This window comes from Argentina anserina, chromosome 2, assembly GCF_933775445.1.
Source record: "Argentina anserina chromosome 2, drPotAnse1.1, whole genome shotgun sequence".
NCBI lineage: Eukaryota > Viridiplantae > Streptophyta > Magnoliopsida > Rosales > Rosaceae > Argentina > Argentina anserina.
Window position 1 is genome coordinate 3,552,732 of NC_065873.1, and position 20,810 is coordinate 3,573,541.

The 20,810-nt window shown below is 38.6% G+C and overlaps 4 protein-coding genes and 2 non-coding genes across 6 annotated transcripts; 2 read left to right on the forward strand and 4 right to left on the reverse strand.

The window, feature by feature from the left end:
* The first annotated feature begins 322 nt into the window (after nucleotides 1–322).
* Nucleotides 323–4,163, forward strand: LOC126785345 (probable disease resistance protein At1g12290). The gene is made up of 4 exons (XM_050511008.1): nucleotides 323–730; nucleotides 1,203–2,530; nucleotides 2,837–3,247; nucleotides 3,363–4,163. Exons 2-4 carry the CDS (start codon nucleotides 1,223–1,225, stop codon nucleotides 3,900–3,902), a joined length of 2,259 nt encoding a protein of 752 aa, XP_050366965.1. The 5' UTR covers nucleotides 323–730; nucleotides 1,203–1,222; the 3' UTR covers nucleotides 3,903–4,163.
* A 447-nt stretch (nucleotides 4,164–4,610) lies between these two features.
* On the reverse strand, nucleotides 4,611–5,704 carry LOC126785365 (thioredoxin M3, chloroplastic). Its single transcript, XM_050511031.1, has 2 exons — nucleotides 5,468–5,704; nucleotides 4,611–5,263 (listed from the first exon to the last, which is right to left on the reverse strand). The coding sequence occupies exons 1-2, from the start codon at nucleotides 5,661–5,663 to the stop codon at nucleotides 4,944–4,946; spliced, it is 516 nt and encodes a 171-aa protein (XP_050366988.1). The 5' UTR covers nucleotides 5,664–5,704; the 3' UTR covers nucleotides 4,611–4,943.
* A 131-nt stretch (nucleotides 5,705–5,835) lies between these two features.
* TRNAR-UCU (transfer RNA arginine (anticodon UCU)) lies at nucleotides 5,836–5,908 on the reverse strand. The gene has a single exon. It is a non-coding gene; the product is annotated as a tRNA-Arg (tRNA).
* Nucleotides 5,909–12,954: 7,046 nt separating this feature from the next.
* On the reverse strand, nucleotides 12,955–16,881 carry LOC126785349 (methylcrotonoyl-CoA carboxylase beta chain, mitochondrial). Its single transcript, XM_050511013.1, has 9 exons — nucleotides 16,533–16,881; nucleotides 16,017–16,451; nucleotides 15,760–15,850; nucleotides 14,912–15,153; nucleotides 14,661–14,825; nucleotides 14,191–14,265; nucleotides 13,524–13,655; nucleotides 13,360–13,416; nucleotides 12,955–13,266 (listed from the first exon to the last, which is right to left on the reverse strand). Exons 1-9 carry the CDS (start codon nucleotides 16,842–16,844, stop codon nucleotides 13,063–13,065), a joined length of 1,713 nt encoding a protein of 570 aa, XP_050366970.1. The 5' UTR covers nucleotides 16,845–16,881; the 3' UTR covers nucleotides 12,955–13,062.
* Nucleotides 16,882–17,072: 191 nt separating this feature from the next.
* On the forward strand, nucleotides 17,073–20,516 carry LOC126785358 (protein DJ-1 homolog C). The gene is made up of 8 exons (XM_050511022.1): nucleotides 17,073–17,311; nucleotides 17,411–17,611; nucleotides 17,785–17,934; nucleotides 18,015–18,194; nucleotides 18,856–18,933; nucleotides 19,247–19,447; nucleotides 19,573–19,710; nucleotides 19,831–20,516. The coding sequence occupies exons 1-8, from the start codon at nucleotides 17,078–17,080 to the stop codon at nucleotides 20,041–20,043; spliced, it is 1,395 nt and encodes a 464-aa protein (XP_050366979.1). The 5' UTR covers nucleotides 17,073–17,077; the 3' UTR covers nucleotides 20,044–20,516.
* A 29-nt stretch (nucleotides 20,517–20,545) lies between these two features.
* Nucleotides 20,546–20,618, reverse strand: TRNAE-CUC (transfer RNA glutamic acid (anticodon CUC)). The gene has a single exon. It is a non-coding gene; the product is annotated as a tRNA-Glu (tRNA).
* Between the last annotated feature and the right edge of the window lie 192 nt (nucleotides 20,619–20,810).

Consider the following 20,810-nt stretch of genomic DNA (forward strand, 5'->3'; position numbering starts at 1 on the left):
ACTTTTAAAATTTTGTGTCCTCATTACACATTTTTATCAATTTTTTTTATAGAATTTGTTTTTTTGCATACACAAACAATATGCACATAATGTAGCACTCCATTGTAGAATTTTCCGAGATGATCGAGTGGTCTTACTTCTTAGTTTAGAATCTTTTCTTTCTTAGCCGCCACTATATTATACATGCAGAAGTCCAAGAATTACGTAGCTTTCTTCTACAAGTTGCACTTTAGCATAAGAAAATACAACTAATCCTTGTGAATGACGGATACCAGTCGTTTGCTTCTTCCATTTGTGAGCCTCAGCAGTTTTTTTTTTTTTTTTGATCAATTGATTGGTGTTCATTGAAAGACGAACAGTACAAAGGGGGTATAGCACAGAAGGCATGACCTCCTCCAAGATTACAGAGAGAGAAGGGGCAAACTATATATCCTATAGGAAGGACTTCACTCTCTAGCTAGAAACCAGGTTGGCATAGAGTCAAAAACAGTAAACCACCAGATCTACCCCGCCGGAAAATCGCATCAGGGACATTCCTCATCGCTTCCGACACCTTACCGGAAACAAAATTGGCTCCGGCCACACCGCAACTACACTCTACCAACCCTTCCCCAAACCGAGACGCAGCGTACAAAGGCGCGTGGGATATTTTTCTGAGCAATCCAGATACTGAGCCTCAGCAGTTTGAAGTTTGAACGCTTCATTGATTAATAAAACAGCTCGATCTGAGGTATGCATTTTCAGATTTATCTACAGTACTACATTTGTATCATTAATTTCGTTATTTCGCTTCTGTCTTTTATTATTTTAGAGGTAGAAATTCATTCTTTATAACCTGCTGGCTCAGATCCATGATGATCTGAGGTTAAAGCAGATCTTTAGAGGTTGATGAAGACAATTTGCTAATTAAATTGATGGACTAGGAATTTCACCTGTCGAACCCTTTCCTCACAACAACACTTGCAAGCTAATAACAAGTCAACGCAGATTTTATCATCGTCGGTTTAATGGTAGGAGAGAAAATATATATCTTAGAGAAGTGACTGAAAACTCAGACATAATTATATTAATCTTGTTTGATAAAACTTAACACATAATAATATATAGCTGTCAGTCGACCAAACATAATTTATGCACTTCATTTTCGATTGCTATATCCTATATATATATATACTAATTCCTAATGCCTGCTTCTCAACCAGCTATATATATACATAGCTCTATGCTGGTGGAGGTATCAATAGTTGCTTCAAAGTTCCTCCAGTACACAACCAAGCCAGTTGAACGGCACGTTGGTTATCTATTTAGTTACAAGCACAACCGCAAGAAACTAAAAACTGAGGCTGACATCTTAATTGGTATAAAAGATACTTTAAAGGAGAGCATTGCTAGGGATGAAGCAAATGGTAAAGTAATAAGACCTGATACCATGAAGCTGCTTAAAAGAATGGAGGATATCATTGGACAATATGAACAAGACACGGGACAATATGAACAAGCCAATCGGGACGCAAACACCAAGTGTCTACTCCGGTGCTGTCCTAACCCAGCTGTCCACTATCAGCTAAGCAAGAAATCGAAAAAGTTGTTGAAGCTGTTGATGAAACTGTTGATGGAACTATATAAGGAGGACTTGACAAACATTTCCTTCCCTGTTCCCGTACCGCATATGAGTAAGGCATCTACCGGGGATAACAAGGCTTTTGAATCCAGGAGTGCAATTTTGCAGGAAATCATAAATGAATTGGCAAATCCTGAAACCCTTCGAATTGGAGTGCATGGTACTCAAGGTATTGGGAAGACCACATTTGCTCAAGAAATTTACAGGCGAGCCAAGAATGAAGAGGAGAAGGACAGGTTATTTGATGATGTGGCTATGGTACTAAATTTGAATGAAAATCCGGACACTCAGATAATTCAGAAGGAAATTGCTGAAATGCTAGGTTTAGCTTTCTCTGAAAACCATGACTCAAGACTAAGAGCGCAGTGTCTAACCAACAGGATAAAGGGGCACAAGGTTCTCATCATTTTAGATGGTATTCTGAACGAAATTGATCTGGAAAATCTGGGAATTTCAAGTATGCCAACTTGTAAAGTATTGTTGACATCTACAAGTCGTGAAGTACTATCCACTATCATGGGTATAGAAAAAGATTTTAAACTTACCGCGTTAACAGAAGATGAAAGTTGGCAATTATTTGAGAGGACAGTAGGTGATCGTGTTGTTGCTGATCGCAGCATACAATCCGAAGCGAAGCGAGTAGCCAAAACATGTGGAGGCTTTCCAGGCTTGATTGTAAAACTGGGGCGCATTATGAAGAATCGAACTACCTTACCTGCATGGAGAGATGCCTTGAAACACATGGAGACATTTGATCATATTACTCCAATAGATAGCTGGACAGCAATCGAATACCGGGTTAAAATTCTAGAGTGGAGTTACGTGGACTATGAGATACACTCACCCGCACAAGTCGGGCTTATAATGGAAAATGAGTCTGGTCTTCTGCAACCTTTCTTGGATAGCAAGGTACGTATGTTCCTTAATTGATTTCATTTTGACCTGCTTTTTAATATATATCATCACTTCACTAGGATTCCTTTTAGATATTTAAAAGCATTCTTTACTATAGTTAACCATACTCATATATAAACCTCAGCATGTAACTATGTTTAAGCTACTCTAATAAACTCATTCTTCACTAGAATATGCTACATATGTATAAGCAACTGACAACAAAAAGCGCATGGTTGTTATCAGTTGTGTATATTTTGGTTTAAGATATGACAGGTTGATAATTCACATTGCCATCTTCTAAACATTTGTGTATTACAGGTTGAGTTACCCAACATAACAAGATTGGTGATTCGTAATTGCCGTTCAACGTTCTTGTTGATACCTTCTGTGGCTAGAGCCCTTGTGCAACTGAAACGTTTAGAGATACATGACTGTGACATCATGGAAGAAATCGTGGAGACTCAGGAGGTTGGTAATGAAATTACCGGTAAGATGTTTAGTAAGCTAAATTATCTAAAGATCATAGATCTTCCAAGGCTCCGCAGATTTTGCTTAGGAAGCAATATTGAATTTCCATCACTGGAAGAACTTCAAATTAAGGGATGTAAAGAGATGGAGAACTTCATCCATGATCCGTCGAGTGAAAATGTTACAGGATATAAAGTAAATGAAGTGAGTACCTCTAAGAATCTGCAGATTGCTGAACAATGCTTTCTCTTTGACGAAAAGGTAAATATATATACCGCATTTGCACCATCTTATTCTTTTCTGTTTTCACTTTATATTGTATATCTCCTTTGCGTCTATTTGATTGAAATAAAAATATTTCCTTATTCACTTGCAGGTAAGAATTCCTAAAGTGAAGAAATTATTCCTCCATGGCTTCGATAAATTGACGAGGATATGGCGCAGCCAACTTGTTGCCCGGAATTCATTTGGCAGTGTCAAAGAACTTGAAGTTAGAGGTTGCCCGAGGCTAACCGAGATATTTCCGCCTCGTGATAACTTTCTTGTTAATCTTACCTTGATGAATGTGGAGCGGTGTCATTGTTTGAAAACTATATTTCCTTCCTCAGTGGCTAGATATGATCTTAAACTGCTGGAGAAGATGTTCGTGAAGAACTGTGCAGAAATGGAGGAAATTGTTTCAAACGAAAATGAAACAAAAGCAGTGCAACAGTTGGTTTTCCCAAAATTGGTATTGTTGTGGTTTAAGGATGCTCCCAAACTGAAGGGCTTCTATCAGGGAAGGCATACTAAACTCATTTGGCCGGCACTTCGGGACTTCAGGATAGTTGGGTGTCCCCAGTTAACGGATGACATATGCCAGACCACATTTAACAGAGTTCCTACAAAAGCATTTTCACATCGGGGATGGACTTGATGAGCTTGATTGAGTTGGACGTATTGTACATGAACTGTGTGTTTTTTCCCCCCTATTGTGAGTACATGAAGGCGACGCAATCACGTTATGTAACAGATCTCATTTCTCATTTCTCCACCATTCAAAAGCCTGTTTTGGTAGAAGTCTTTGTTCCCAGTTAGGTTCAATAGTTCTTGGATTCGGGTCACTGAGCACACCTTGTAAGAAACATAATTCCGATTCTGTTAGGAACTTTCATCAAAGTGAGGCATTTTCCTACTATGATAGTGTGATGGTTTCTTTTTTGAGGGAGCTAAGCTGCTAAAGTAGCAGCAAGACTAGGCCGAAATTGACTTAAAGCGGTGTGACGAAAGGAGGCAACTAACAGTGTAGAACGACTAATTTCACTCCTGCGAAATAGTTTCCACCACCACATCCCTTCTATTTTATATGCTTCACTTACAAAAAAAAAAAAGGATAGGCTCACTTAAGGACCTTGAGTTATTGCACAAAAATTTGGTTGATGGAAGTTCATCCCCTTTTACAACTTATTGTGCCTAAAATCAAATTACAAATTTTGGTTGATTATCAGTTTATGGATTAAGCACATCTAACAACATTTTCTAAAACATGCATCACCTAGTTCTTCCATTGACATGGGCAACTTTTTTCTGATGCTAGCAACCCAATTGCTGCAATTGGATAGTTGGATTCGCTCAAAATTCAATGAGCCAAAAGAGGTAACAAAATATATAGAAATCAACCAAATTGGATGGTAAACAAACAATTGTCCTCATCAGTTAACCTAATTTCATTTCAATACATCAATACATTTCAGACAATGCCTCAACAAAGAACATGACAGTGCCAAAGAAGAGCAAGAAACTGGTAATGCCGCGCAACTAAGACGCATGCTGGCAATGAAGAAGTAAAGCATATGTCTAAGATTTATATGTACAACCTGTATAAATAAACCCTTTCAAGATTCAGGCATCAAGAAAACTTACATGTATCATGTTGGGGGAAATTCGACCAACTTTTGCCACAATTCCTTTATAGTAGCTACGGCTTCAGGACCCTCTCAATGGCAGAGACATAAAACTCCTTGGGCATGGTACCGACCACGGTATCACACTTCTTGCCATTCTTGAACAACAGAACCACAGGCACAGCCTTGATATCATAATCCTCGGCGATCTGCAACTCCACATCCGCATTAAGCACAAAGCACTTGAGCTTCCCTGCATACTCGACCGTGATTTCATCAATCACACGATGAACCATCCTGCACGGCCCGCACCAGCTCGCATAAAACTCCACCAGCACAGGGGTCTCACTGTTGATAACCGATTTCTGCCACGTGTCTCCGGTAACCGTCGGAGCTGCACAGACACATGACAGTATGAACAAACACAATCGGAAATCGATTTAGCGCTAGTGTGTCTGTATATCTATATCTATGCGACTATGCAGATCTTCATATTGGAGACTGAATCAACCGTTGAGCGATAAATTAGAGACTGAAATGAAATGAGAATTATAGAGGGGTGGAGTGAGGCAGATTAGATCTGTGTGAGAGTAGGTACCTTTGGATTCGCGGACGGAGAAGATCTTGAGGGAGCGAGGAGGGGGATTGGGGAGGTTGAAGGACCATTTGGGGTGTTGTGATCGGAGCGGGAAAGAGACGGCGGGGCTTAGGCGGGAGTGGGAGGATGAGAGGGAGAGGGGGTTTAGGACGGCGCGTGAGGAGCGTAGGGGAAATGTGGAGGAGGAGGCAGCCATGGATGGATGGAAGAGTCGCTGAGCACAAGGAAAATGTGAGAATGAGGGGACGGATGGATGAAAGTGATTGAGTTGAGAAGAGGGCGGGGGGCCGATTGTGGGACCCACAGAGATTGGAGTGATTTGATTTGAGGGAAGATGTGGAGAAACGTGTGCAAAAAAAATTGGGAAGCACGCCCGGTGGGATTCGAACCCACAATCCTTTGATTAGAAGTCAAATGCCTTATCCATTAGGCCACGGGCGCTCTTGCTCATACACTCCTCCGTATACCTAAAACCGTTTTCAAGGTTGCAATGGAAATAATAGTTGCTCTTCTCAAATAGAAGTGACATAATCATCAAGTTTAACTAGGCGATGGTTCCTAGTCGTTTCAGTGCCAGAAGATGCGGGTGAGTTTCTTTATATCATTGCTCCTAAAACTCGGTATGTACCTCTGCGTTTTCATCTCAGGTATGTCTCTGCTCCTTTTACCTCATCTTTAATTACTGCTTCTTTCAAATCCTGTGTTCCTAGACAAAATGTTAGCTTTAGAAGGTCACTAGGTTACTCTTCCACGAACATGGTTGTTGGGCAAGCTTTGATTACTGGGATGCACATTGATATCCCCTCACTTTGTAAAGAGCATTATCTTTCTTTTAATTGTGAGTCTGTTGCGGACATGTTTATCAATCTTGTTTGGGTTGTTAGTTTTGTAAATTGTAAGAAAACAATCATTGAAGAAGTGCCAAGAATAATGACTAATGCTTTTATGACCAAATTGGAGGTTGGCACCTCCCCACTCTTTAGTAGTGAATCATGAAGATTATCTCTTGGAATAGTAGAGAGAGTGCCTGGTCTGGATTTGTGGCACAAACCTCTTATTATGCTTACTCTTTAGCCCCAGATATCTTTTGTATTCTGGATACAAGGAGTACACGTAATATCATTAGTATATCTAAGAAGTTTCCCTTTGTATTCTGGATTTGTGGCACAAACCTCTTATTATGCTTACTCTTTAGCCCCAGATATCTTTTGTATTCTGGATACAAGGAGTACACGTAATATCATTAGTATATCTAAGAAGTTTCCCTTTGTATTCTGGATTTGTGGCACAAACCTCATGATCGTTTCATTCATTGTTTGGTTACTGACTTAAGTACGAGAGACTTTTTCTATGTCACTTTTGTTTATGCCTTTGCTCAAAAGGATAAGCAGGCTGCACTTTGGGAATCAGTTCTCACATTGAGGCCTCAAAACAATGAAAAATGGTTCCTTATGGGCGAATTTAACATTAAAGTCAATCTAAATGAAAAACTTGGCGGAAGCCAAGTTGTGAGTAGATACATGACAAACTTTGTGGATTTTTTAAATGAAGCTGATGTCTTTTCTATTGATGCTACTGGAGTTTCCTATATCTGGACAAATTATCACAAAGATGATACTCTTATTTATGAAAGGGTTAGATAGAGCTTGTGCAAATGCAAAGCTCTTAAATGACTATCCAGATTTCAAACTTGAGAATATGCCTATTATTGGCTCCGATCATGGACCAATCTGTCTTACTTTGAGGAACTCTAACGGAAAAGTTAGAAGGCCATTTAGATTTGAAGCAATATGGCTTTCTCATAAACAGTTTAAACCTCTGGTAAACTGCATCTGGAAGCAAAACTTACATTAAGATGCGTTAACCAGTTTTCTCACCAGGCTAAGGCCTGGAATAAGAATGTTTTTGGGAATTTGTTTAAAAAGATTGAAAATCTGAATGACAAAAGCAATGGCATACAACTGTAACTAATGATCTCACCCTTTGCTAATTACTTGCAGGAACAAGATATACAAATTAGAGAGGAGCTGGAACAATGCTAAACCAATGAAGAAATTTTCTGGGCTAAAAAAGCCAAGCCAAATTGGTTGAGTTTGGGGGATAGAAATACTAGGTTCTTCCAAACTCAAGTGAATATCAGGAAACGTTCAAACTCCATCACTGCCTTGAAAATCAGATGCTGGAATCTGGATTACAGAGCAGGATGAAATCGGAGACCTCTTGGTTCATGATTTTAAAAAGAGATTTTTATCAGATTCTAACTTTAATTCTACTGATGCTTTTAATTTCATCTCAGCAATTGACCCTTGTATTTCTGATCAGGACAATACATCTCTGCTAAAACCAGTTGAAGAACAGGAGATTTGGGATGCAGTCAAAAGCTATGTAGCACCGACACTTCAAATGCTGAAGTGTCGGAGTGTCCGACACGCCGACATTGCCCGACACGCCACGTGGCGTGTCGGAAAATGTTGACTTTTTTGACACGTTGACCGACACGCCACCTATTGTTTCCGACACGCCACATCACAATTTTGAATTTTTTTTCTTTAAAAAAAAACCTAAGTCCTAAGCCTTAAGAACATTTGAGTGGATGATTGCATAAGAACACTACCAGCAACTACCACCATGAATCCACTCAAATATATATCTAAATAGTAGCATAAGAACATTAATATATATATTTTTTACACATTAATATATATTAAATTATATATAAATTGCCGTGTCGACGCCGTGTCGGGATCTAGTTTTTTAAGATTTTCCGTGTCATGCCGTGTCGGTGTCGCAGTGTCGGTGTCAGTGTCGGTGCTACATAGGTCAAAAGTATTGGTGGGTTAAAAGCCTCTGGACCGGATGGAATCCATGCCATCTTTTATCATAGCTGTTGGAGTGAGGTAAAGAAACTGTGTGCTCAATGATAAAAGAGGTTTTTCATGAGAATAAACCTTTGAATCTATTGAACCATACAAACAAACATTGCTTTAATTCCAAAAGTGGATAAGCCTGAGAGAGTCGTTGACTTTTGGCCTATTAGTTTATGTAATATCTCTTACAAAATAATTACTAAAATCATTGTCAAGAGGCTGAGGCCAACTTTAGAAAGATGCATCTCCAAAAATCAGGGGGGCTTTTGCTCCAGGAGATCCATTCATGATAACATTCTTATTGCCCATGAGCTTTTCTCTGATTTTCAGAGAAGAAAAGGAAGGAATGATGCAATGGGTGTGAAGATAGACCTCGAAAAGGCCTATGACTATCTTTGCTGGGACTACATAGCAAAATGTCTAGAGAGGTTTGGCTTCCACCAAAATTGGATTCTTATAGTAATGAATTATGTTACCACAGTTTCCTTTTCTATTTTGGTAAATGGGAAGGCGACGGGTTGGTTTAAACCAAGTAGAGGTATTAGACAAGGAGATCTTCTTTCTCCTTGCCTTTTTATTTTAGCCATGGAACCTTTGATTAGAAATTTGAATTTCCTCACTGGAAGTTGTAAGTCCCATGTGGGGTTACTTTCTTCCCCTCTTGGTTTCAGGATTTCTAATATGATGTTTGAAGATGATTGTCTAATTTTCTCTGCAACCACCCGGAAAGGGGCTGGAAACATTGCAAAAACCTTAGATGCTTTTGCTAAAGCTTCTGGACAAAAAATTAATCTCCATAAGTCTTCTATTTTCTTTTCAAATAATGTTGCAGCTAGAGTTAAGACTGATATTGTTAATATTTTGGGGATCCAACAGAAAAGTACTATTGGGAAATACCTAGGTTTTCACAATGTAGTTATCTGGAAGGATCCAATTAATACCAAAGAGTTACTAATGAAAATTTCAGGCAAGCTTGCAGGTTGGAAAAGAGGAACTCTCTCAAGAGCTGGAAGACTTACTCTGATAAAATCAAACTTAGCTGGTATGCCTAATCATACCATGTCATGCTTCAAGTGTTCAAAGAAAGTTGCTTGTGAAATTGATAAACATGCCAGGAATTTCTTATGGGGTGCTGATATGAAATGTCCCCCTATTAGGTGGGATGAGGTTTGCAAACCCAAGTGCTTGGGGGCCTTGGTGTGAGACCTACGATTTACTTTAATAGTGCTGCAATCGCTAAATTAGCTTGGAAAGTTCTAACTGACAATGATAGTTGGTGGCCGCAAATTGTGAGGCAAAAATACTTGAGAAAATGCTCCTTTTCAGGTAAAGGAGAAGCAGAATCAGTCCCTTGCCTGAAAAGGAATACTGGATGCTAGAGACCTAATTTAAAAAGGGATGAGATGGATCCTCGAAAATGATAAGTCCATTAATTTTTGGCTCTTTAACTGGATTTTTGATTTCCCTTTGCATGATGTGGTTGATGAGAGCAAGTTGCATTTAATAAATTGGAATGAAAATGTGGAACATTTTATTTAAGACAAGAAATAGGATGTGGATATACTTTTGGTTTATTTTGACCAAAATATAGTTAATCAAATCCTGGGAGTGCCTATTCCTTCTAGTGATCAGGATGATTGTTTTGTTTGGGGTCCTTCTCCTTCAGGTCACTATCAAATCTGTAACTTGGTTACAAATTAATGATATGACTAAACATGATCAGATTGACTTGATAAAGAAACTCTAGAAATCAAATATCCAACCTTAAGAAAAAATCTTTGGTTGGTTACTTCTCAGAAAAAGATTAAAAACTAGAGATACTCTCTAGATTTGGTGTTATTGATGACAATTCTTGTCCGCTGTGTGATTCAGATAATGAAACAGTTGACCACCTTTTTGGTGGATGTGATTTTGCATATGAGATCTAGAGAACATATGGAATTGATATGAGTATGGTTTGGTCCAACGGCTATATCCATGCTTTCAAAAGTTTGTTCATTGATAAACCGTTTGATCCTACTCTTTTTGAAAAAATTATTACTACTTGTTGGCAGATTTGGAAACCAAAAAATGAAGTTATTTTCAATGACAAAATAGTGAGCCCAATTGGGGTTGTCACAGCTTCTGTTGCTTGTCTTAATGGTATAAACTTTTTGCAAAGCAGTAATTTTGCTTGTAATAGGTTGGACATTCAAAACACTTATTCCACAATCATGTGGAGTCCACCTGATATCGACAATGTTAAAATTAATTTTGATGGTTCAGTTATTGGTAACTCTGTTGCTAGTGGTTTTGTATTCAGAGACCACAACTCAAGACCACTATTCACAGCAGCAAGGAAGATAGGAGATGCTTCTATTCCGGTGGCTGAAGCCTCAGCCCTCAGAGATAGCCTTTTGTTGGCAAGAGATAGAGGATTCAGACACATTGAGGTGGAGGGTGATTCAAAGTTGGTGATTGGGGTTGTAAATGGGAATTTCAAGATCCCTTGGAGATTACACAGCCTAATCCAAGATATCAAGACCATTGCAAATGATTTTGAGGTGATTGTGTTTAAGCATGTTCTAAGAGAAGCAAACTTTGTGGCCGATGTTATTGTTAGTGTAAGTCATAGTTGTACTAATGATGTAATTTAGAACGACTTTGTTCCAAGTGAGGCGCGTAATGCGCTTTTATTTGACATTGTAAATGCCGGATATCCGAGAGGCTTCCGTTTGAATTAATGTAATTTATTTTCGTATAAAAACAATAGAAGTGACATACATAAATTGTATTTAATGTAGCTACGGAAGCGACATGAAGTAAATGTGCTTTCTTTTTTGTGGGATGGTATACAAAAAAGATGCGCACCTTTTATATGAATTTGGCTCTTGGTGTAGGATAAATCTCATGTCGGCTCATTATCTAATATCATGCTCGTTTCATTTAGTTATCGATGTCCTTCAAATGAGTGTTTCCTATTTAGTTCCATAGCGATTAGAAATAAACATGTGGTGATTTCGTTATAGGCTTATATTTGGGATAATGGAGTGAATTAAAAAAGATGAACTTTCGACTCTAATTTATGTAGTCAAGAAATTTTGGGTCTTTATATTCAATGATTCAATTAAGAAATAGAATTTATAGTAATATACTAGAATAAAAACACACCGATGGGTGTGAGTGTTAATTATAATTACAATATAAATAGAGTTTAAATGTAAGGATGTTATTACGGAAATTAGAGCTAATGTGCAGATATATGGAAATGGAAGTTACCTATAGGGAGAATGATACTTTTTTGTTATAATAGTATAGATAATGTGTAGTAATTACTTGATACACATTATCATGTATTAACATGTTGCTTAGATTAGAAATACTAGTCATGAACACACCTTATGGATGTAAATAATAACTTATAACTTTTCTATAGAATAAGAGATAATTTTTTTTTATTCTTAATTTTGTTATTTATATTTCTATCCCTTAATCATTAAACCTAATTTTATATTAGCATATGATAAAATAATATATGTGTATAAAGTGAATTTTGATTATAACAGCATAGATCATGTAGAATCTCAAATGTTTGTTCGCTAATTTACACTTGCGTTTTTGTGCACCGTAAAAACTCAAATACAGTGTGGCATATCATCGTATAAGAAGTTTATCGACCCAGCAAATCTTAATCTTTCACCGCCGGTTGCGTCACTGAGTGATTGTTCTGCACAAGGGTGTTTTGGGACTGAGGTACCTGACCGGATATGCTTGTGAGACACTTTACTTAAAATTCGCACGTGGTTACGGTTTCAAGCAAAACGATTATACGGTGCTATTATAATAGTGGTTATGTGAATAATGAATGTGGATGATCATGGCCTGGTGACATGAGCAATCAACTATCAAAAAGCAAATAGCAAACCCATTAATTGAGTTCTACCCCATTTCATGAAAATGTGTCAATTACCAGCGGAGCACTACCAGGGATGCTTTGGCGAGCAATTCGGCAAAACTACATGCATGATCACAGCTCATAAACTCGTGCGGTTCAAATAGATGGAGCCAAATGTCAGAGGCTAAGTTTGCCAATTTTGCATGTATGTGCCATTTTGCAAAGACATCATAGTGCAACAACTCGTATATATGCATGAATGCATAGTGGAAATTCACAAATAATCCTGAATATATATGTTAACATGTATGTCATACATATCAGAGTACGTGGTAGGCAGATGTGCTAGAATAAGTAGAATGTATGAAGCCATGCTAAACTTTTGCGGTTGACGCCATTTTGAATTCTGATAGAATCATGGCGCTTGTTTGTTCTGTTCGGAACACAATGGTATACTTAATTGACTTGTCTATGGTGACATGAATATTAACCTGAATGCACATCATATTACCATATGTCTGGCCTTCTCAATATATGCATATACATGTGTGTTAATCAAGAGATGAAGATTGTGCTTGATACACATCTCAAAGTGATTAAGTTGTTGTGCACCACGTGGTGGTGAATAAGTTTAAAGCAACAATCTGACCCCTCCAACACGAATGATAATAGATTAATCATGCAGCGTGTGATGATGTTCGCAAGTGGTCATGAACCCTCATTCTGTGTCAGATTCACCAAACAAAAACAAAGAAGGTTGGTTCCTTTGAGTTATTGACATGATTCCAAGACAGCATATTCGATTATTTGAATGAACAAGTCACGGTCTCTTTTATAGACATGTATCTGTTATATTACATACGGAATACACCATACTTGGTTTCTTCCGGAGGACGGTTCATACAGGCAGAGATGGAGAGACCTATGACTTTTCTGGTATCAGCTGGATCAATAATCCCATCATCCCAAAGCCTTGCTGTGGAGTAATAAGAGTTTCCTTCTCTCTCAAATGCCTCAACTACGTTGGCCTTGAACTTTTCCTCTTCTTCCTTGTCCCACTGCACAACACAAGCACACAACACCAATAAATAAGAACACACCAATCCATTTTGAAACCATGTAACCTTGCTTCAAAGAGACCGAAATTCTACCTCAACTCCTTGCTTTTTCTTCTTGGTCCTTTCTATTTGGGAGAGGACACCAGCAGCCTGGAAATTTAATAAAGATATGTCAATACCATCAAAAGCAGCTGTTAGTGTTGTTGTGGAGATCAGACAGGAAGATTAATTACAGATACGTAGTATGGAAGGTTCACCTGAGCGCCGCCCATGATAGATATTTTGGCATTAGGCCAAAGGAATGTGAAATCGGGATTATATGCACGACCACACATTGCATAATTTCCAGCGCCAAAGCTTCCACCAACAAGAATAGTAATTTTGGGAACCTATGATAAATAAATATATATTAAAAAAAAAACCTTTGATGTTACAAATTTTTTATCTTCCCTTAATATTTGAGAGTAATGATTATTCAATTATTCGGGCATGAATCACCTCTCGAACAGATTCTACTGAAAACGCCATTTAACTTTAAAGAGAAACATGGAGAAAAAGCTAACAGAAAGTCAGAAACTGAGAAACTGAGACTGATAAATATATTCCAAAGAAACAAGAAGGCATTTCAAGGAAAAAGTTGTTAGGTGCTGATCATAGATGCGTAGCATTTATATTAGAATGCTACTGGGCACAGGATACAACATATAAGATGATAACTAAGTGAACAGAACCATTGTAGCATATAGTATGGTGGTAACTTACAAACAACATAACCCTCTGTCTAATAAAATGTTAAATACTTGGAGTGGATTCAAATTATACAAGTTTAAGAGTCACAAGCCATGTATCAATTATATCCTGCTTAAGATGCACTCACAGGTTCATATCTTTACAACTTTAACAACGAAACAAGACAAAACTAACCTTGGCACAAGAAACTGCCATCACCATTTTTGCTCCAGATTTTGCTATACCATTCGCTTCAGATCTTGAGCCAACCTACAAAATGGACATTTAGTTCCATGCTTTAACTACCTTGCTCAAGGTTCAGTCTTCGCTATACTTTCACTTAATCAGCCTTAGCTAATTAGATAATACATTTGTTGAGAAGGAAAACTAATGATAAATCTAGCCTATCTACAGATTGCACAGGAGACATGCTCACATACGTTGTTTGGAATGACATGCTGAGATACTTTATTTCCATAAATATGATGTGCAACACATATAAGAGACATATAATTGCCATAGCATAACTCTGGTTGTTAGAAGTCTTATATCACACAGGTTTAAAGGGTCCCCTCTTCAGAGTAGCTAATTGACAGAGTGATATTAGCTGCCATCTTCTTCACAAAGGAATTACAAGAGGACAACAAGTTTACTTATTTACATACCATAAATCCAGTGATGTTCTGAAGGAAGACCAAGGGAATATTTCGTTGAGTACATAATTCAATGAAGTGGGCCCCTTTTAGAGAAGATTCATTAAATAATATCCCATTGTTCCCAATGATTCCAACAGGCTGTCCGAAGATTGTAGCAAATCCTGTCACAAGAGTCTGCACAGAAGCTATCAGATTAAAAACTTGAATACTTCTATAATGAAGGAAATAATCTAAATTTGAATGGGTGCAAATGCCCTCACAGTGCCATACAATTTCTTGAATTCATCAAATTCACTTCCGTCAACTATGCGAGCAATAACCGAACGAATATCAAACTGTTGCTTATGGTCTGTTGGTGCAATGGAACGAAGTTCCTTTACATCAAATAATGGTTCACTATATTTGGAACTTATGCCCTGAAATCCACTACGCAATCCCTGATTCCCAGCCATGTGCAAGTTCTTAATGATACTCCTCCCAAGAGCAAGTCCATGGAGTTCATCTACAAGGACAGTTCAGAGTAAAAATAAGTGCACCAGTGGAAAAGCTCCCCACATTCATTCCCAGGATATAAATTATAAATGGTCTTAAAGAAAGTATTACAAAATAATCAAGTCATGTAAAAGAAACACTCAACTTATACATTTTCCCAAAGACCCTTCCTAGTTTGTCACTCATTAGTCCTCGACCAAAGCATTTCTAATTAAGACCAACTCTAGACAATGTCTAGTATCCTTGACGTGCAAATTTGAAAATGGAGCTTGTATCAGAAAAAACTACCTTAATCATGAGATAATAGCAATACTACCCAAAGTGATGGACAGCCTCAAATTGCAATTGCCAGTGTTACATATATGTCACATTATAAATATATAATGTAAATGTATCTTTTATGAAATCCTTACAAAATAATCACAGTATCCCAACGGCTTCCTAGGCCCAAGGATTAATCTGCTGAAGGCTTAAACATCTTACAGAAAATCTCATATTCTAACGACAAACCAATCCTTGAACCGACAATTTTAGAGAGCCTACAGCAAGCAGAATGAGATGATACCTACTTCAGAAAAAGCAATGAGGCTCAAAGGAACTGGACAAATTGAAATACCTTGAGCAAAATAATCTGACACTCCTGACGTCTTGCAATGCACACTAGCTCCTCCCAATTCCTCTGCTGATACTTCTTCTCCAGTGGCAGCCTAGTCAAGCATTTGATCAATCTAAGTTATGTACACAGACATGTATACAGAAGCACACAATTCACTACCACATGTCATACAAAATGCATAAGAAACCAATCAACAACACGCCAAATTTAGTAACAAATGAAGCAAAACACAACAGCACAAGTCCAGAAAAAATAACCTTCACAAGCGGCGGTCCTGCTAGAAATATAGTCCCATTTCCTTTTACCATCACACTCTCATCAGCCATGGCAGGAATATACGCACCGCCCGCCGTGCACGACCCCAACACCACCGCAACCTGCGGAATCCCCTCCGCCGACATCAAAGCCTGATTGAAGAATATCCTCCCGAAATTCTCCTTGTCAGGAAACACCTCCGCCTGCTTGGGGAGAAACGCCCCTCCACTGTCAACAAGATACACACACGGCAACTTGCACTTGGCCGCAATCTCCTGCGCCCTAAGATGCTTCTTAACAGTAATGGGATAATAAGTCCCGCCCTTAACAGTTGGATCGTTGGCCACAAACATACACAGCCTCCCATGGACAGGACCAATCCCGGTGATGATCCCAGCAGAGGGTAACGCCTCCTCATAGAGCTCATGCCCCGCGAGCTTTATCAACCAAATGCAAATCATGATATTGAAACATGTCAAAAACTAATCCGATTTTTGTTAATATAATCAAATCAAAACCTGGGAGAGTTCGAGGAAGGAAGCGCCGGGGTCGAGAAGGCGGTCAATCCGTTCGCGAGGGAGGAGCTTGTTCCTGCTCTGGTTCCTCTTCACGGCTACCGGTCCTCCTCCGGCGAGAACCTTCTGGATGTGGGATTGGAGGTCGGTGATCAAGACGTCCATGGCTTTGGAGTTGCGGGAGAAAGCCTCGGAGGTCCGGTCAACCCCGTCGGGGAGGACTCCGAGGCTGTAGTCCCTCCTTATCTGTACCGCCGTCACTGACCTCCATGAAGCTAGAGCTCCTCCTCCTCTCTTGGCCAAACTCCTAAACATTTTCTCTCTCTTGTTTCTTTCTCTCTCCAAAACGCAGACGCAACTGTATTTACAGAGTGATCAGCTAACTCTGTGCTGACGTGGAGTGCATATCACTATATCCGTGTGACTCGAAATATTAATAGATAAATGGCTGGGAGAAACGACGTCGTTGGGTTGTTAAAACCCAGATAAGGTGATTTATTTTGCGCCAAAAGAAACTGAGACTTTAGAGTTTAGAGGTTAGAGCAGCAATGGAGTCTGTGTGTTCAGTTCTGTCATTATCTTACCCAAAGCTTCAGCTTACTTCAAAGGCTGCTCTTCCTTCTTCTTTATCAATCAAGGTCGTGGCCTGCTCTGGCCAGCGAAGCTCAGCTACTGTAAAACCCTCTGAAATTCAAAGTAAAAACCTCAACCCAACTCCACCAGCAGACCCAGTTTCTAGTTCAACGAGTGCAAGCACTGCTGCTTCTTTGCCTCCTAAGAAGGTATGTTTGATTTTATGGAATACCCATTTGTGAGTTTAAGTTTTTGAGTGAAGTGGGTTGCTTTAATTTTTTTTTTTTGGTGTTTTTGTTGTTGTTCAGGTTCTGGTTCCGATTGGGTTTGGGACTGAAGAAATGGAGGCTGTGATTATGGTGGCTGTTCTGCGCCGGGCTGGAGCTGATGTCACCGTTGCCTCGGTGGAGTCTGAGCTCAAGATTGAAGCTTCGTGTGGGACTAAGTTGGTTGCTGACACCTCCATTTCATCTTGTTCTGATCAGATTTTTGATCTTGTGGCTTTACCAGTAAGTTGTTTTGAACCGCCTTTTGTTCCAAATTTATCAAGTGTCAGCATTACTAGATATGAAAGCATGTACATATAATGTGCTCTATTTTTGGTGGGGTATGTGGTGTTGGTTTGTATTTTCAAAAAAAAATAATTATAGGATTACTGGTTATTGATATGTTTATGATATAGGGAGGAATGCCTGGCTCGGTGAGGTTAAGAGACAGCAAAGTTCTTGAGAAAATTACAAGACAACAGGCGGAGGAGAGGAGGTTATATGGAGCTATTTGTGCTGCTCCAGCAATAACACTTCTACCCTGGGGTCTTTTGACTAGAAAGCAGGTACATTAACTTGGATCAACTGTTGATAAGTTTTGATGTTAATTTTTGTGGCTAATGGTTTTATAGTTTGTTCATGCAAGACAACTTGCCATCCTGCATTCTTTGACAAGCTACCAACTTTCTGGGCTGTAAAATCAAACATTCAAGTTTCTGGAGTACTTACAACAAGCCGTGGCCCTGGAACTTGTTTCGTGTTTGCATTGTGCCTGGTGGAACAGCTATTTGGGGAATCTGTTGCCAAGGAGATTGGAGAGCTTCTGGTGAGTGATGAGCCCTGCTGGCTGCTATTGTAATGCTTCATTTATTTTATTGGCGTGCATCATGCATAGAGTAGATTAGTTTCGGTTTTTGTTCGCATAGAAGCATAGCAGTGATGTTTCAAATTGTTTTAAGCTTGGATTGGAGTATACAGTTATGATCACTAATATTGTATAGTCACAAACACTTACATCCATAACTGTGACCCTAAGGAGTAAGGATTAATTAAGTTTCAAAGGATCATATTTGTCAAATTATGTTCCTTGGATCATTTGCTTACAATCCTCTTATGCCAAGAAATTTAATAATGGAAACAAGTAGAGAAAGTGGAATACGCAGTTTACCAACCCTGGCTGATCTTGAAAAGTTGAAGGAAAGTAAATTGAAACAGAAAAATGCTTTGTAAGAAGTTTTGAGAAGCAAAAAGTTCCTTTCCCTTATTATATCACAATGTTCAATTTGTTGTCAACAATACTTGCAATGTTTAAGAACTCATTGGATTATACATTTTTTTCTTTTAGTCAACAATCTCCATCTGTTGTCAGAACAGGTATTTCATTTTCTGCATCCAATATATGCATCCCCAACTTTTGTTGATGATCTTTCCCTTCCAATTTTGTTCAATGTAATAGCTTTGAGCTAATACAATGTCCCTTTGATTAGCTGGTAGGACCTGCTGATGATGAATCTAGAAAGGAGGAGTTCAACAATGTTGAATGGTCTTTTAACCACATCCCTCGAGTAAGTTTGTTTTGTTTCCTGAATATTATCTCTATGATTTTGCAGTCATGCAGTTGGATCCTCTAGTGACCATTAATTTAATTCAAGAAAATGAACCAATCTTCGGTTACCTGAAAGTCATTTATTTATGAATTGGAAAAGAAAAAAAAAACCATACTACATCATGAGACAGGTTGAAATCTAATAAAAATATATATTAAATTGTCTTGTCTAAATGAACAAGAAACAATCTGAGGATGGTACAACTCTGCATTCGTTTTATTAACTCTTAACCCAGCTGACCTTGTGCTTGCTCTTTCTCGATTTCATGTAGGTTCTCATTCCAGTTGCAAATGGTTCTGAAGAGATTGAAGTAGTGACTATTGTAGATATCCTGAGGCGAGCAAAGGTGGACATAACTGTTGCTTCAATTGAAAAATCTGTGCAGATTATGGCATCTCAAGGCACCAAAATCGTAGCTGACAAGTTTATTGGTGTTGCTGCCAAGTCCACATATGATTTAATCATTCTTCCAGTGAGCCAAAGCAAATTATATACTGATACAATTTTTTTTGTCTGTACCTTAATTAAACAGGTCAGGATCTAGAGATCATGTTGTGATTTGTAAATCAATAGTTTGACTTTTAAGCTGATATTTAGGGAGGAAATGCTGGATCAGAGCGGCTAAGCAAATCTAGAATTTTGAAGAGACTCCTGAAAGAACAGGAAGTAGCTGGAAGAATGTATGGAGCAGTTTGTTCCTCATCAGCGATTCTACTTAAACAGGGCTTACTGAAGGTGACTTGAATTATGTGTTCTCTTTCTTTCCTTTTCTTTTTTCATGAAAGGAGTGAGATAATATTTATATGTTTTTTCCTTGGCTTATAAATTTGTTATGCTTCCCTTGGTCAAATATAGGGTAAGAAAGTCACTAGCCATCCTTCCATTACGGGCAAACCCACAGATGAGTTGGTGAACAGCACCAAAGTAGTAATTGACGGTAACCTGATCACAAGCAGGGGACTTGCCACTGTCGCAGAATTTGCATTGGCTATTGTGAGCAAACTGTATGGGCATGCTAGAGCAAGAAGTGTTGCAGAAGGCCTTGTTTATGAGTACCCGAGGACTTAATCTTGCGTGATGATCTGGTGGATCATATGCAACTTAATATGAGCATTCAACATGAAGAGTAAAGTCTGTCAAACTCACTTGAGCCAATGGAAAGAGGTTTGTACCAAGTGATTGGAAAATGGCTTTCCGAGACAGTATGCGAGTTGGCCATGCATATCTGGGGTGCATTTTCCCTTAATAGGGAATTACATATCGGTGCTGATTACCTGATGAGTGATGATACAGCTTCTGTGAGCTGTGAAGATCCAGAAGCTAACATCTTTAATATCTTCAGAGAGGGTCCGTTAATTGATGTGAAAGAGGGATGCATTTGAAATGGCAAGGCCTGTAAACTTTGTACACAGAATTCTTTTTGTTGGTGTAAGGTTGGAGTATTTTCCAGCTTGAGTTGCTATTCATGCCCGAAAGTTTGTAAATGTTGAAGAGGAATTCAAAATTTCAAATCCCCCCTGTAATGATTTTCTTGCTACCCAGCAAAAAGAATAAACAAAAGCAAAAATTATTCCGTTGCCGGGACTTGAACCCGGGTCTTTCGGGTGAGAGCCGAATATCCTGACCAACTAGACTACAACGGATTAATCGTTATTTGACAACACATTCCATTTATCGGGCAAATTTGGACTGATTTCTTCTCATGTCCATTTGTAGCTAAATGCTAATTGTAGCCAAGAGATTTCATTAACGTTTACAACTAATTGTAGCTTAGAGATTTGATGAATATACATTTGTTGCATTAGAGATAAACTCTCCGTTTAAACATGGATGAT

Bases quoted from the DNA above. Each gene is read 5' to 3' on its own strand.
- LOC126785345 (XM_050511008.1), top strand. From the start codon at position 1,223: ATGCTGGTGGAGGTATCAATAGTTGCTTCAAAGTTCCTCCAGTACACA. The intron at 2,531-2,836 runs GTACGTATGTTC...TGTGTATTACAG, and splicing joins AACCTTTCTTGGATAGCAAG to GTTGAGTTACCCAACATAAC. The intron at 3,248-3,362 runs GTAAATATATAT...ATTCACTTGCAG, and splicing joins GCTTTCTCTTTGACGAAAAG to GTAAGAATTCCTAAAGTGAA.
- LOC126785365 (XM_050511031.1), bottom strand. From the start codon at position 5,663: ATGGCTGCCTCCTCCTCCACATTTCCCCTACGCTCCTCACGCGCCGTC. The intron at 5,264-5,467 runs GTACCTACTCTC...GTGTCTGTGCAG, and splicing joins CTCCGTCCGCGAATCCAAAG to CTCCGACGGTTACCGGAGAC.
- LOC126785349 (XM_050511013.1), bottom strand. From the start codon at position 16,844: ATGTTTAGGAGTTTGGCCAAGAGAGGAGGAGGAGCTCTAGCTTCATGG. The intron at 16,452-16,532 runs GTTTTGATTTGA...TGGTTGATAAAG, and splicing joins CCTTCCTCGAACTCTCCCAG to CTCGCGGGGCATGAGCTCTA. The intron at 14,826-14,911 runs GTGAGGGCATTT...GCTTCTGTGCAG, and splicing joins TCAAGAAATTGTATGGCACT to ACTCTTGTGACAGGATTTGC.
- LOC126785358 (XM_050511022.1), top strand. From the start codon at position 17,078: ATGGAGTCTGTGTGTTCAGTTCTGTCATTATCTTACCCAAAGCTTCAG. The intron at 17,312-17,410 runs GTATGTTTGATT...GTTGTTGTTCAG, and splicing joins CTTCTTTGCCTCCTAAGAAG to GTTCTGGTTCCGATTGGGTT. The intron at 17,612-17,784 runs GTAAGTTGTTTT...TTTATGATATAG, and splicing joins TTGATCTTGTGGCTTTACCA to GGAGGAATGCCTGGCTCGGT.